This window comes from Erigeron canadensis, chromosome 6, assembly GCF_010389155.1.
Source record: "Erigeron canadensis isolate Cc75 chromosome 6, C_canadensis_v1, whole genome shotgun sequence".
NCBI classification, from domain to species: domain Eukaryota; kingdom Viridiplantae; phylum Streptophyta; class Magnoliopsida; order Asterales; family Asteraceae; genus Erigeron; species Erigeron canadensis.
The window spans coordinates 22,935,280-22,950,033 of record NC_057766.1 but is presented as its reverse complement, the minus strand read 5'-3'; the positions used below and the strand labels follow the sequence as shown (position 1 = coordinate 22,950,033).

General features: G+C 34.5%; 2 protein-coding genes across 2 annotated transcripts; one reads left to right on the top strand and one right to left on the bottom strand.

Moving 5' to 3' along the window:
• Positions 1–1,479: 1,479 nt before the first annotated feature.
• LOC122604481 (exocyst complex component SEC10a-like) lies at positions 1,480–7,356 on the top strand. The gene is made up of 24 exons (XM_043777375.1): positions 1,480–1,569; positions 1,699–1,923; positions 2,030–2,104; positions 2,361–2,462; positions 2,555–2,605; positions 2,686–2,791; positions 2,910–3,029; positions 3,408–3,499; positions 3,707–3,872; positions 3,972–4,048; positions 4,139–4,237; positions 4,340–4,430; positions 5,005–5,090; positions 5,183–5,308; positions 5,489–5,542; positions 5,622–5,738; positions 5,867–5,959; positions 6,066–6,212; positions 6,308–6,405; positions 6,500–6,584; positions 6,727–6,785; positions 6,899–6,997; positions 7,083–7,166; positions 7,276–7,356. Exons 1-24 carry the CDS (start codon positions 1,480–1,482, stop codon positions 7,343–7,345), a joined length of 2,412 nt encoding a protein of 803 aa, XP_043633310.1. The 3' UTR covers positions 7,346–7,356.
• Positions 7,357–9,077: 1,721 nt separating this feature from the next.
• LOC122606227 (agamous-like MADS-box protein AGL62) lies at positions 9,078–9,788 on the bottom strand. The gene has a single exon (XM_043779190.1). It carries the CDS (start codon positions 9,678–9,680, stop codon positions 9,147–9,149), a length of 534 nt encoding a protein of 177 aa, XP_043635125.1. The 5' UTR covers positions 9,681–9,788; the 3' UTR covers positions 9,078–9,146.
• Positions 9,789–14,754: the final 4,966 nt, after the last annotated feature.

Genomic DNA, 14,754 nt, shown 5'->3' with positions numbered 1-14,754 from the left:
AAACAGGTTATAGGCTGCTAGCATATCCTAAATCTTAATTAAGGTCAGCAAATCTTCATGGTCAAGACATAATAGTTTATAGCTACACCAGTTGCAGTTTTAAAACACCACAAGTCTAGGATCAACCTCACTACATTTGCATCAACATAACACATTTGCTAGTTATCTTACGTAGAAATATAATTCTTATTTTTACAACAAGAAAAACAAAAAACAATATATACATGTAATGAAAATGTCTTTCCAAATTGGTATTTGATTGTATAAAGTATTCACTTTAATGCCACGTGTTAAATGCAAGCTAATGGTATTGTCGTGATCTCAATCTTCTATCTCCATATCCATTTTCCAATTATAATCTCCATCCCAATCAGGGAATTAAATTACATTCTCAAGTCCGTCCCCATTGGGTATCAGGGAAATTTTTTTGAATAAACATAAATTCATCATAGTAGAAAATAACTAGGCGAAAGTGTAGTTCGGTCTTCTCTTTTTATGTATAAACTAATAGTGATAAGTAAAGATAGCACATAAAAAGTATTAAATAAAACTTAAATGATTCTAGTATATAGAAAAAACCTTAAGTGATACTAATGAACATATATAAGTGTTTTCAGATTCGAGTATGGGGATTGAAGATTTATGATTTCTCATCCTGTGGGAGAATAAAGTGACATTCCCATATCCGTTCCCATACCCTGTCAACTTGGGAGTTCCCCGATCAAATTAAATTTAAGCATTGATTTCTCATCAGGTATTTTTATCATCTACTTTAGTAAATCATACACTCATTTTGCTTGCAATTTTTATCTCAAGTTTTATTTAATTTCTATTTGACCCTCGTCTTTTTGTAAAATACTAAAAAATACATACAATGTTAGGAAACAATGCATGAAAATTACAAGGACTTTTGTAAGAACAGTACCATCATCATATATATCTGGTGCATGCCCTGAGATTGATCGATCCAGGTTATAATCATACATCAATCTATATCTATATTACTTAATTTGCCATCCGTTAGATTTACATATTTTTTTTATATATCTTTGTACCAATAACTCTAATTAATAAATAAAACTGATCATCAAGCAACTATATATTTAAACACAACGGTATCAGTATCAGCATTTTTTATAGGTAATGAGATTTGGCAGATTATATATATATAGGACAAATTTGATGATGAATGCGGGCCGGGAAGAACAAAATGTACATAGTAGTTACATTTATAATAGTTACATTTAGTGTGATAAATATTGGACATTTTAGTTTCGAATATATGCAAATCAAAATAATATATATGCTTCATTTATATTACAACCCGGCCGGTGTTGTACTTTCGATCGGTGTTGAATATCAAGTAATTTGAGATGACATCACCTTTTAGTAACTTGTATGGTTTCTTGCAATTAAGTTAGTTACAAAAGGGCCGATGATCAAATTAATGGCAAATATAACTTGATTTCTGGTGTTTAGATGACAGAGAGTGCTCAAGATGAAAGCAACAGTGATGGGGGGCCGAAATCAAGCTCTGAATTACTTGATTTAGATATCGAAAACTTCAAGGTACAGATATTATAATTTCATAGGTTGCCCGCCTTTGGTGTACGTTCTGCATATATATTTTTCACTAAAAATATATGATAACGATGATTCTAATTCTAGTTAATTAATGTTGTATTTTGATTGATTAAGGGGGACTTCTCATACGATGCTTTATTTGCAAATACTGTAAATGGGCTGTTGCCATCTTTTATAGAAGAAGAAGATACCGACGGGGTTGTTAATAATAATACAACTAATGATTTGCCTAGCGGGAAGTCTGCACACGGGCTATCAAGTCCCTTATTTCCTCAAGTAGACACTTTAGTCTTAATCTTTAAGGATTCTTGTACCCAGTTACTTCAACTGCGGAAACAGGTAGATATCTCAGATTATAACTACTGACTTGAATCTATGTTAATTACCTTTTTCTTCTTTACTGATGATTTTTATCTACGCGCCGATATGCAATTATCTATAAAAGATTGACGGAAGACTACAAACACTTAAAAAGGATGTTATTTCACAAGACTCAAAACATAAGAAGACACTTGTTGAGGTAAATCATTCATTTTATATCCTAGAATTATTGTAATACTAATAAAGGTTAACATATTTACTAGTATCCAATAACTCTGTGGAATTTGGAGGTTTTAGACTTTAGAGATCCGATCACTGTAACTCCTCGAGTTTTTCAATGTACTATCGACACATTCAGTAGTTGTCTGATATGGGTTTCAACATACTCATAGAATTTTCTGCCGTTTTCTGATCTTATTTATATATTAAGATGTGAATTATATCTCAACTATCAGATAGAAAAGGGTGTAGACGGAATATTTAAAAGTTTTGCAAGATTGGATACACGTATCTCCAGCGTTGGACAGACAGCTGCTAAGATCGGGGATCATTTGCAGGTGGAGTTTCACAAGTGCCTGCGATTAATACTTTTGGTCAATAACTTTTTGACTTCCTAAATGTACTTAAACTCTGTGTTGTTTATGACCAGAGTGCAGATTCACAGCGGGAGACTGCTAGCCAGACCATGGAGCTCATAAAGGTATTTTTAGTTGAAGCAACTGATATTGATTGTCCTTTCATTGCAAAGTTCTAATTCACATATTTGTTTTGTTCCTGCAGTACCTCATGGAATTCAACAGTAATCCAGGCGACCTGATGCAACTTTCCTCGCTGTTTTCAGATGACAAGCGTGTAGCCGAGGCTGCATCAATTGCACAAAAATTGCGTATGATAATGTCCTTCACATATGTCTTAAGAACCCTTTATTTTATTTTTTAAACCTTTAATCGTTTATCGAGTAAAGTCTTTGGGAAGTTGAATGTTATAATTTCTGCCCATTTTAGGTTCCCTTATAGAGGAAGATATTGGAAGACATGGTGCAACAATGCATTCTGTTCCAGGAAATGTAAGTGCTAGTAAAGGATTGGAGGTTGCGGTTACCAACCTGCAAGACTACTGCAATGGTATGTTGTTAATAAGTTCCAAACTTCTCTTCTTTGTTTTCTCTGTCGGCAAGGATAAAAAGAATTGGTGGCGTGTTGAGGCCATATGTTTTGCTCCAGACTGCTTTGCTGTTCTGTAGAAAAAAAGATCAACTGAAGTTTCAACGTCCGCTGCACTCAAAAGTTTCCAGACCAATTCTACTGTATCAATCTATCTACATGAATACTAAATGGTGAAATCTTAGGAACATAATCTAGAAGGTCACATTTTTTTTTTAAAAAGAAAAATGTCCGGGAAAATAAGTGCACTTATTTTGGTAAAGCGGAGGTCGTGAATTGAATTAGTTTATTTATTTGCATTACTAACAAGAGAAATGTTTGTGGCTAACATCTATGTAGAATTGGAGAACAAGTTGTTGTCTAGATTTGATTCTGCATCTCAGAGAAGAGAATTGAATAATATGGCAGAGTGTGCAAAAATCCTTTCACAGGTACATATATATTCTGCACTTTGTATGTTTGTCCAGTTTGCAGTTACTTTTACTTGATAACGATCTTATATATTCTTAATTCGATGTATCCGTCACAGACCCTCAGGTAGTATATATATGATGTGATCATCACACACAACTTTAAAGAGAACTCGGGTACTTGTATCCAATAGAATAGTTTGGCTTAACATATGTGTGTGTGCCCAGTTTAACAGAGGTACCAGTGCCATGCAACATTATGTGGGTTTACGGCCGATGTTTGATTTAGAGGTCATGAACGAAGACTCTAGGTTGGTTCTTGGCGACCAGGATTCTACACCTGATCCAGTTAATGTCAATCTTGCACTATCAGAACTGTACAAACAAATAACAGGTATGAAAGTTTTCAAATTTATGGAAAGGCAATTGCTTAAGATAAAATGGGATGCATGCCTGATATATAGAAACTAAATGTTTTATGAATACCTTACAGACACTGTTCGAAAAGAATCTGCCACCATCAGGGTTGTATTCCCTTGTCCCAACGATGTCATGTCAATATTGGTTCAGGTATGTTTAAAGTAAACCCATAAATTCTCCTTGTAGATGTCTGTGAAGGGTATTATATATGCAGTTTACCTCATGTTGTTGCCGTGACAGAGAGTAATGGAGGACCGAGTTCCTAATCTTCTAGAGAAGCTATTAGTAAAACCATCCATAGTAAATCCACCAATGATGAAACAAGGTGGCTTATTGCTAGTAAGTACAGTGTCCGGTCATGTTCACCTTTCTAGAGTGGATTAATACTCAGGCCCAAATGATCAAATTTGCTTCTACAACTTTTTTTTTATCTGTTTTCAGTATCTTAGAAAGCTAGCTGTGGGATATGAAAGAACGCAGGAACTTGCCAGAGATCTCCGCAGTGTGGGATGTGGGGACTTGGATGTTGAAGGTACAACCTTTGCTTAAACACACTCATCACCTAATATCAGGCTTTACATGATAAACAATTTGTGTTAGATGAAAAATAAGCACTGTTCGATAATAGAATCAGATTTACCTTGTGAACCATTGAGGCGGTGCTGTCAATCAAATCTGGATGGAAATCTTGTGGCTTGATCAATTATCTTTAGTTTTATAAAATAGACTCTTAGCTCAAACTTAAACAAGCCCAATGATCCATTATCTGAATTGAGTTGCACAATGATCAGTCTCCGATATCAATGGTTTCTGACATGTGGTTTAGCAATGAGCAGTCTATTTGTTGTGTGCCAGTCCTTAGATTCATGCCGCATTCTCTAAATTACATAATAATCATTGTTCAAGAAAAGTGCCTTCAATGCTTATAAATTACAGAATCTAATGTAAACCTTACTTTTAGTGATCTTACAAAAGGAGTGAGTATCAGTAGCTGTACATATCAAAGCAGACAATAATGTGAATTCATTAAATAAGACATTATTTTAATAACTTGCAACTGGTAGTCCGGGTATCTTGTCCTGAAATATCTGCTACTGTTGGTACAGGCCTAACAGAAGCCCTGTTTCTTGAGCACAAAGATATATACCTCGAGTGTGAACGAGCCTCTTTGAGACAACTCTACAAAGCAAAGGTTTTTAACAATGATTATCTCAGTCTGTCTATATTTTTATTGATCTTTCTTTGTCTCTTTACACCATTACATCATGGAATTTTGCCGTACAGATAGAGGAACTGCATGCCGAGGGCCAGCTATCATCCAAAGGGGCTTTAATATCTGTTACAGTGGTAACAGAGTTTGTGAATTGGAATGAAGAAGCAATATCAAGATGCAAATTGTTTTCACCTCAGGTAATTCATAATTGATCGATGCAGACCATGCATGTTACAGTTATCATCAATCTCTTTTGGACTTCTCGGAAATTATTAAATTACATGGCATGACATAATGAGAGAAGTAGACACATGTGAATAAAGATGACACAATTTGCGGATTTTAGCACATCTAACTGTTTCTTTGTATTTATACAGCCTGCTATTCTTGCAGCCAATGCCAAAGCTGTGTTTACTTGTCTTCTAGACCAAGTAAGTTGTGAATAAGTAGCCACTTTATGCATCATTGTATCATGTCACTAGATGGTTGTTTATCATTTTCATGATTCAGGTCAGGCAATATACAACAGAAGGGCTTGAAAAATCCAGAGATGGCCTAAGGGAAGCCGCTTCTCAGAGGGAGAGGTTTGTGCTAGGTCGAAAAATGGCTTCCGGTGCTGCTTCTGCTGTAATTCTTCTCTATTCATACCTTAGTCATACACACTATGTCGCTCTATCTTACAATTAGCTTCATTAAAATAAAGGCGAGCACTGTTTTGGATCAGATCGTTATGACAAACCATATTCGACATGTAGGCAGAAGCTGCAGGTGCTGCTGGTGAAAGCAATTTTAGATCTTTCATGATTGCCCTACAAGGCTGCGGAAGCAGTGTGGCTATAATTCAGCAAGTATGTCGAGTTGCATCCGCTCATACACTTGGATTTCTTATTACTAATGTGACAATTCATAAGCTTCATAATTGAAAATATAATCAATTGTTATTTTCTGTGTCAGTACTTTGTTAATACTGTTTCAAGGCTTCTGTTACCCGTGGATGGTGCGCATGCTGCTTCCTGCGAGGAAATGGCAACAGCTATGTCCAGTTCAGAAAATTCTGCATGTAGAGGACTCCACCAGTGCATTGAGATAGTTATTGCTGAGGTCTGAATATTCGATTATGTATGATAATTTGTATGCAGTTAGATTCTTATCTCTACTATTCTCTGCCTCTGAAATGATTTCCTTGCATTCTGCAGGTAGAGAGGTTGCTTTCAGCTGAGCAAAAGGCGGCCGACTATAAGTCACCAGATGATAGTCTCCTTGCAGATCCTCGGCCTACAGTTGCATGTACAAGGTTAGTGCAGTGTGTTAATTCTACAAAAGTTGTTTACTTTGATGGGATAAAATCCTTGTAAAGGAAGGCCTGTTTTTATTCTTATATTTGCCAGAGTTGTAGCATATCTCTCCCGCGTGCTTGAGTCAGCATTCACCGCACTCGAAGGTCTAAACAAACAATCTTTCCTAACTGAATTGGTATGAATATCATTTTCCTTATCTTCTCTGAAATTGTGTTGTTGATGCAGCTTAAGTCATTTCTTACATGTGATAATACCACAGTTAATTCCTTTGGACATTCTTTGCTATCCAATAATGTAGATATATGTGTCAATATCAGGGAAATCGCTTGCACAAAGCTCTGACTAATCACTGGTTGAAATTCTCTTATAATGCCAGGTAGCATCATAGCTTATAACGAAGATCCGGCTATCTTTTTATCATTTTAACTTGCATCTTCTCCTCACTCATCTATGGTCCTGATCATCGATCTTTACTTTCTTTTTACGCAGTGGAGGACTGAAGCTAAAACGTGACATCACCGAATATGGGGATTTCCTACGAAACTTCAACACTCCTACAGTTGACGAGAAACTTGAATCATTAAGCATGTAAGTTACACTTTTTTTTGCATATGGTCTATATCACAGTTTTCTTAAGTCACTAATATAACATGTAATAAATCTTCATAATCAGTATGGCCAATATCTTCATTGTTGCCCCTGAAAGCTTGTCAAGTCTGATTGAAGGCACACCAAGCATCCGTAAAGATGCCCAAAGGTAACAACTATTTCTTTATATTTATCCAAATGGGCAAATGTGTTGGGCTGGTTTTATCCGAATCTGTTCAGTCAAAGTTTAATCTCATATCTATATATCCAAATTTTAGGTTCGTTCAACTCAGAGACGACTATAGAAGTGCAAAACTAGCATCAAAGCTTAGTTCGGTATGGAATTAACCGAACCCGGCACTTGACGTTGGACAAAGATACGCTACACCATCATGTTTTTTTCTCTTCGATCTTCTATGCTTTGGTCTGGGTTTAAATTGCAGATGTCCATCCTACATCATTTGAATCTGATCCATCTGAGCTACATTTTATTTGTAAGATTTTTGGTAACATCTTAGTTCTCATAACTTGTCACTGATAAGCTTTGTCGCCCACATAGGGTTTGCCATTTTTTAAAATTTTAGAATTAGGTTACATGTAACTTGGAATTTTCTTTGATGTCGACGACTGTTAGTACTACTTATACATGAAAGTGCGAGCGAGTTAGATAGTGGGTCAAAAAGAGTTCGGTTTGAAGCCAGCTATTTTGGAATACAAGTTGAACCTGGCAGGCTTAAGTTGGGTTGTCCCACTAACAGCTTCTTGTTCACTATGACAGTTTTCTTAAAAGTAGATTTTTAAACAGTTTTTATTGCCTTTGAAAATAGGTACTGCATACAAGAACACTTCTTTTTAGTAGAAAATCTTCATAGATATTAAACAAAAGCAGGGTTTTATTGGCATCAAACCAATTGACCTGTCTCTCTTTACCTTTTTTGTATATGGCCCGTTTCAGTTAAACTACACCTAACTTGATCCGTTCATTGGTAATTGGGTCAAAATTGTTAACATATATATGCATGGGTTGTTCTTGGTATATAGTTAAATAAGTTTCATGTGAACTCATACGACAGATCCCATTTATCATTTTGTATCTTAATTAAGGACCTGTTTAACAAGGATGTTCCCAGATAACCCGCCTGTTGGAAGAATCAGGTTACATATAAAGTTGTTCTGTTTATTCTTAATAGGTAAACTATCGAGTATTGATCATATGTAAACCTGCAAATGCCTGTGAGTCAGATAACTGGTCAAACATATTTAGTGATGAAGTTTGATATTTTAGAGTCAAAGTTGAGCCGGACAGGCTCAGGTTGGTTTGGCGCAGGTTCCTTATGACAATTTTCTTACAAGTATCTTGTGGATTTTTTTTTTCTGTCTTTAGAAATAGGTTATGAATACAAAAACATCTTTCTTTGGTAATAGTCTTAATTATCAAACAAATCAGCATAAGTGGTTGTCTTATTAAAAATTTTAGTGACTTTCAACCTCTTTGAAGTTTGAACCAATTGACCCGTTCCTCATATACCTATTCGGTATTTGGCCCGTTTTAACTAAACCACAACCTCAACTAATCTGTTCATAGTAAGTACCTAATTGGGTCAATATTGCAAACATATGTCATTCAGCAAACCTAAAAAGACTCGAGTCCTAGAATATATTATCTCAGACAAATATTTACGCAGATGGTTACAAAGATCATCTCAATCTTCAAACAAAGCGGGCTTTGATATCAAATAAAATTCGGTTAAAAACATACGAGTATATCTTTTGGCAGAGGTCAAACGGGTCGGGCTGCGTTGGGTTTACTAGTAGTTCAAATCTTTTGTGCGTGTTTAAACTTCAGTACTGAAAAAAACTAATTATGGCAACAATGGACCACATACTGGATACTACAAGTTCATAACATACCAATCAATTAATATATTAATCTAATCCAATTATATTCAAAGCATAAAAACACCAATCAATCATATTAATCAAAATTCAATTATATTCAAAAGATATAAACACCAATCAGTCAGTCATATATATGAGATAGCATTCCTGTTACATACTAACAAAATTTTTATGAACATCAATACTAACAACTCAATATTTTACCTAACTAGAAGATAAATTTTCTGAATTTCTGGGGACATCAAAAGAATCAGTGAACACTCATCATTGGAAAACCGTTATTCAACCCAAAATGAACGAAATCCGGGCCCAAGATTCTTGGATTTGTGTTGATCATCATAAGTTCATCAGCCCTTCTGTCGACGTTGTTCTTCAACTCAACCAAAGAATGCAGATACTCTTCCAACTCTTCAAGGTTCATACCATCAATCGGCTCATCGAACCACATTAAATTACTCGTCTCTTTAGGGTTCTTGATTTCTTCTTCATATTTAAAGTTGCTGTCTTTAATATCAAGAAAACGGTCAATGACAACATCAACATTGGGGTGACCGAATGAAAAGATTCTGCCACCGGGAGATTGGGTCAGAATCGCAATCTGGGCGCCGGTCAAAACACACAATTCGGCGGCTTTCTTGAACAACCCGGTTCGTCGTTTAGAGAATGCGACTTGAAGACTGCTGGGGTTTACGATTTTCTTAGTAGGGTCGATTTTTTGACGACCTTTAGTTTTCTTTTTCTTGATCACAATACTGGAATCTGCAATGTGGGTTAAATCCTCCATGGTGGTGGCGATCTTGATAATTCTTGAGCAAGATGATCAATGTATTTCGCAGACGGTAAATTTTCGGCGGTAAATATATATATGGTCTGATTAGTGAATATAAGGTCGGTGTAATTATTATTTGTAAAAGGAATGTTTTACCGAAGAAATAAGGATGCAAATTACTCGTATGTATATTTGTAAAAACGAGGTGATTCTAAAAACGAGTATTTATTTTTGTGTTTGTAAAAACACGGTTGTTAGGGTGTGTGTTTTAAAGGTAAAAAAGGTTAACAAAGGTTGGGGATGGATTAAAAAACACAATATAATTGTGTCGAAAAATAAAACTATAAATCCAACTCACTTAATACAGTAAATAAGTTAGGGCTTGTTTTTTTTACTAATTAAATATTGAATGTATTAAGTGTTTCTATAATTAAATGTTTTATTTATTATTAAAAATTAGATATTTGACGGTTATTTTTATTTATTAACTCAGAAAAAACATAAAGTTTGACTAAATCAATTAAATTTTATTTATTAAGTAAAAAAAAAAAAACAGAACATTAATCATATCTCGTAAATGTAATATATTCTAAAGAAAAAATATTTCTTTCCAAATTTAGTTCAAATATAATATAAATTTTAGAGTAAATTACACTTTTTGTCCCTGAAGTTGGCACATTTTTCACTTTTCATCCCTAAAGTTTAAAAATTACAATTTTGACTCTAAAGTTGGCCAATTTTTTCAATAACCGTCCCTCACCAAACGTCGTTAAGTTTCAGCCATTAAGTAGGTCACGTGCAAAACATGTGAGGGACTGAAAGTGCAAAAAATTACAAGTTCAGGGACGAAAAATGAAAATTACTTTTCTGTTATCGGAAAACTTCATCTTCTCCGGCTGAGTGGCCGGAAAATTCGCCAGAAAACTTGGAATGTCGATATCTCACTCGTTTCTTCGAATTAGACCACGAAACCACCACCAAACTTCTCAAAATTCATTTCCGGCCAATTTTGCTTTACGACTCCGAATAGAAAAAAACTCATGAGCGGTGTGTAATAGGTGAAGATTATTATTTAGAATATTATATATAGTGACGGAGCCAGAAAATTTTTTGTGAAGGGGCAATTTTAAAAGTTATTTATCATACTTATAAGAGTCGTATTTAAGAATGTAAAAAACCTTAAATGTAGCACCCCAACAAGGCGGAATAATGGGATATCACAAGAAAAGCACAGCATGACATGAAAATTAAGTAGAGACAAATCTAGATGCATTAAAAGGATTGGTAATCCATACAATTTAATCAAATACAAGTCCATGACCATTCAAAAATGCATAAGGAGCACGGTCATCAAACGTTTACAAAAGAGAGTACAAAAGATGGCATATGATCCTAAGCATAACCCATAAGCGGGGGATAATGAATCACAAATCCAGAGTAAGTCCAAGTCCAATCCTAGCATGCAAACCATCAATCATCAACCGACACGTCTTCCAATTACCTAATCACCTAAAAAGTGTACTAAAACGTGTCAACATAAAGTTGGTGAGTTCGTAGGTTTAGATAAAGAGATCAAATGTGTCGGGATAGCAACTGTTAACGTTACACGAGGATTAGTATACCTAATCATGTCCACACAAATCAACACAAGTCAACGTTTTATAATATTGATAACCGGCACGACTTACATGATAAACAATGCATAAAATACATTTCCTGACACGACTTACATAATGAATAATGCGTAGTAACCGGCACGACTTACATGATAAACAATGCTTAAAAATACGTTCCTGGCACGACTTACATAATAAATAATGCGTAATAAACCGGCACGACTTACATGATGAACAATGCGTAATCATAACACATGCAATCACGTGAACAAGCAAAACAAGTAAGTAATCATCATCTCGTTCAATATCATAATCAATCATATCCACTAACAAGCATTTAACAAACGAGTACACTTTCCACCCCAAATAACGTAAACGTAGGGGCTACGAAACTCACCTTGACCTTGAACGTTGGTAGAAGGTGACTAAGCGGGGAGCACAACGGTCACAACCCTATTATAACAACATTTCATCATCACATTATAGCTTACGTTACCATATACGTCACCCTAGGCCATTCCAAGACACCCCAAGGTCGGACGATGAATACACGATTGGAGAAACGAGGGACTCGGGAATAATGGTGATAGATTCTCATAAAAAGGATGTTACTACAAGAAACTAGACTCTCATACAATTCTAACGATAGGTCATACGCCTAAAACGGACTTACGGTTCAAAAGTTATAAGCGTTTGAAGTTGGCAAAAGAAATCGTTCGGGCAGCAAGTTTTCACTGCGCCGCAGTGAGACCCAAAACACCAAAAATGATCAGGAGAATGCCACTGCGCCGCAGTGGTGGCTATCCCACTCCACTGCGTCGCAGTGGCCAATATCTGAAGCCAAACAGCAGCAGAACAGCAACAAGAACGAACCCAAACCCAATTTTTGACATCCAAATCGACTTGTGGTGTTTCAAGACTTGTTTTTAGGCTCAAATAAACATCATTAAGTATAACTAAACATGTTTCATCAATCAAATCCAAACCCATAACACAATTACATGTCCAAATCGTTCTTGACCCAAATCAACCCTAATGAAACCCTAATTTGACCCAATTCAAGTTTCAACCCGATTTCGACCAAGGGTTTCTTAGACATGACTAGTAATGAAGTTCTAAACATAAAAATGGAGATTTAAGATGAGTTTAACTTATCAAAAGAGTCGAAATCTTCCAAATTCGGTTTTAGGGCAAAGACTTGGATGAACACCTTTAAATCCTTAATTTTTCTTGGAAGATGATTATTATTACTATTAAGGTTACTTGATTGTGTTAATTTACCACTACTAACACAAGATTTAAGGGAATTTATGGAGAATTTATGATGGATTTGGGTGGTGGTTGAAAGAAAGAAAGGAAGAGTAATGAGATGAAGGAAAAGAGGGTAAGGGGGAAATGAATGTGGTGGGTGTGTGTGTGTAAAGGATGGGGGCTGGCCTAGGGAGTCCATTATTGGGCTCCCGCTCCGCTAATTCCGACAAATAGCTAAACGTTAACCATTTAAACGCTAAAACGGGACCGTTAACACAATTTGACTTCACGTTACGTTACTATACAACAAAACGTTCGGTAATCCATATAAGTTAACAAATTCGTTCATTCTCGATTACATTAAATTACAAGTCAGCTAAGTCAAAAATCACAAATGTTACATTAAACTCTCAAAAGAATTTCGTTCTCGCACCGGGTGTAACACTCATATTTTAAAATGCAAGTTTATTTTGGAAAAAAAGGCCGCACGCGTCGGACGAGGTCTTGTTGAATGAAATTAAACATATTCTATCATAATGCAAAAAGTCAAAAATATATCTAATATTTAATAATTAGTTTGTGTATACATCTTTCCTACATGACTATATAGTATCATTGTTATAATTAGTTGTTCGTAATAAATATATATAATAATTGGAAAGAAAATATTTTATTCACAATCGACGTACTACACATTTACGTAATCAAACAAAGAAAACTTTTTCTTTAACCTTTTTTCATTCTTTCGATTAAAAATCAAAACAATTCAAGTTTTTTATTCTGTCTATGGAGAGATTTATCTCAACATTAATGCTTCAATGACCTATGACTTTCAAAGAATAGGCTTATAACAACGGATGTAACATTTGTATGTATATCCTACTATTTAATTTTTTTATTTTTAGAAAAAAAAAATTATAAACATGTCATTTAAATTTTGAAAAATTACATTGTATCAAAATTGAAGTGGGGGTAGCTGACCCCACTGCCCCCAAAGTAGCTCCGTCCATGATTATATATATATATATATATATATTATTTTACTATTTCTCTTATATTAAAGAATTGAGTATAAAATCTAAAATACATTGAATAAAAACTATACCTTTTACATAAAATTTCATGCTTAATAAGGTAATTTTCCTTAAAAAAAATTAATATTTTTATCGGAAAGTTAAAGCTTGGTATATGCAAGAAAGTGATTTCCATATTCCGATTATGTGAACATAAATAATATGGTTAATTGCTTTGGTATTAATATTCTATCCCAAAACAGTTAGAAATTGGCATTGTGTATTTAGATTAAAAAAATACCTAATCTCTATAAAATTTCTTCTAAATAACATATGATTTGAATACATAAAAACAACAAATACATATGAACATAGCTTAGTGTTTGATGCCATTATATAACCACAGTCTACATGCACATAATTGAAAAATTGCTAGTTCCTACAGAATAAAAATCATAATAAGAATAAATATAATAACTTATAAGAAATCAAATTTTCACATAATTGAATAATAAACGGAACATACCACCTGTAATGTTTCGAATGCAATTATTTATAAGGAAGGCCGACTAAAAAACCCAGGGTTGGAGTACTAAAAATCCCAATGATGCGAAGGTAATTTAAATAGATTAATGATAAACTAACAATCCTATAATAACTCTAATTCATATTGGATAGATATCGTAATGAAAAATATGGATTTAATTATTTAATTTAGATTAAAAATTACACATGTCACCTAAATAATATGACACATATCGATTAACAAATGTTTTAATTCTGTTTTAGTTTATTGATAAATAGTATAATTGAGTTTGTTTTGGAAAAATCTTTGACAGTTTTCTTAGCTCTGTGACTAAGAACCAATGTTGTTAATATCAATCCAACTCGAAACTCAATTTTAACCTAACTCGAAAAAATAGGTTTGGGTTGTGAAATCTTGATCTGTTAATCCGCCAACCCACTAGCCTGATTTTATTTGGATTGTATTCGGATCCTTTTGGGTTAACAGGTTGACCCGCTAACCTGAAAATATTGTAAGTTTTATATAATTTATTTAATAGGTCCACACACCAACCTATTTGACCGCTAAACCGTGAACCCATGCCCCAATTGACCTGATATCTACCCGCCAACCCACCAACTCACAACCCATATGACCTGTTTGACTTAAAATCAACATGCCAACCCGATTTTTTTCAGGTTAGT

What these genes read in the sequence shown, in the direction of transcription:
- LOC122606227 (XM_043779190.1), bottom strand. Translation starts at nt 9,680, where the DNA reads ATGGAGGATTTAACCCACATTGCAGATTCCAGTATTGTGATCAAGAAA.
- LOC122604481 (XM_043777375.1), top strand. Translation starts at nt 1,480, where the DNA reads ATGACAGAGAGTGCTCAAGATGAAAGCAACAGTGATGGGGGGCCGAAA. An exon ending in ATCAATTGCACAAAAATTGC is followed by an intron (nt 2,792 to 2,909) that starts GTATGATAATGT and finishes TGCCCATTTTAG; the next exon opens with GTTCCCTTATAGAGGAAGAT. An exon ending in TTACTTGTCTTCTAGACCAA is followed by an intron (nt 5,543 to 5,621) that starts GTAAGTTGTGAA and finishes TTCATGATTCAG; the next exon opens with GTCAGGCAATATACAACAGA.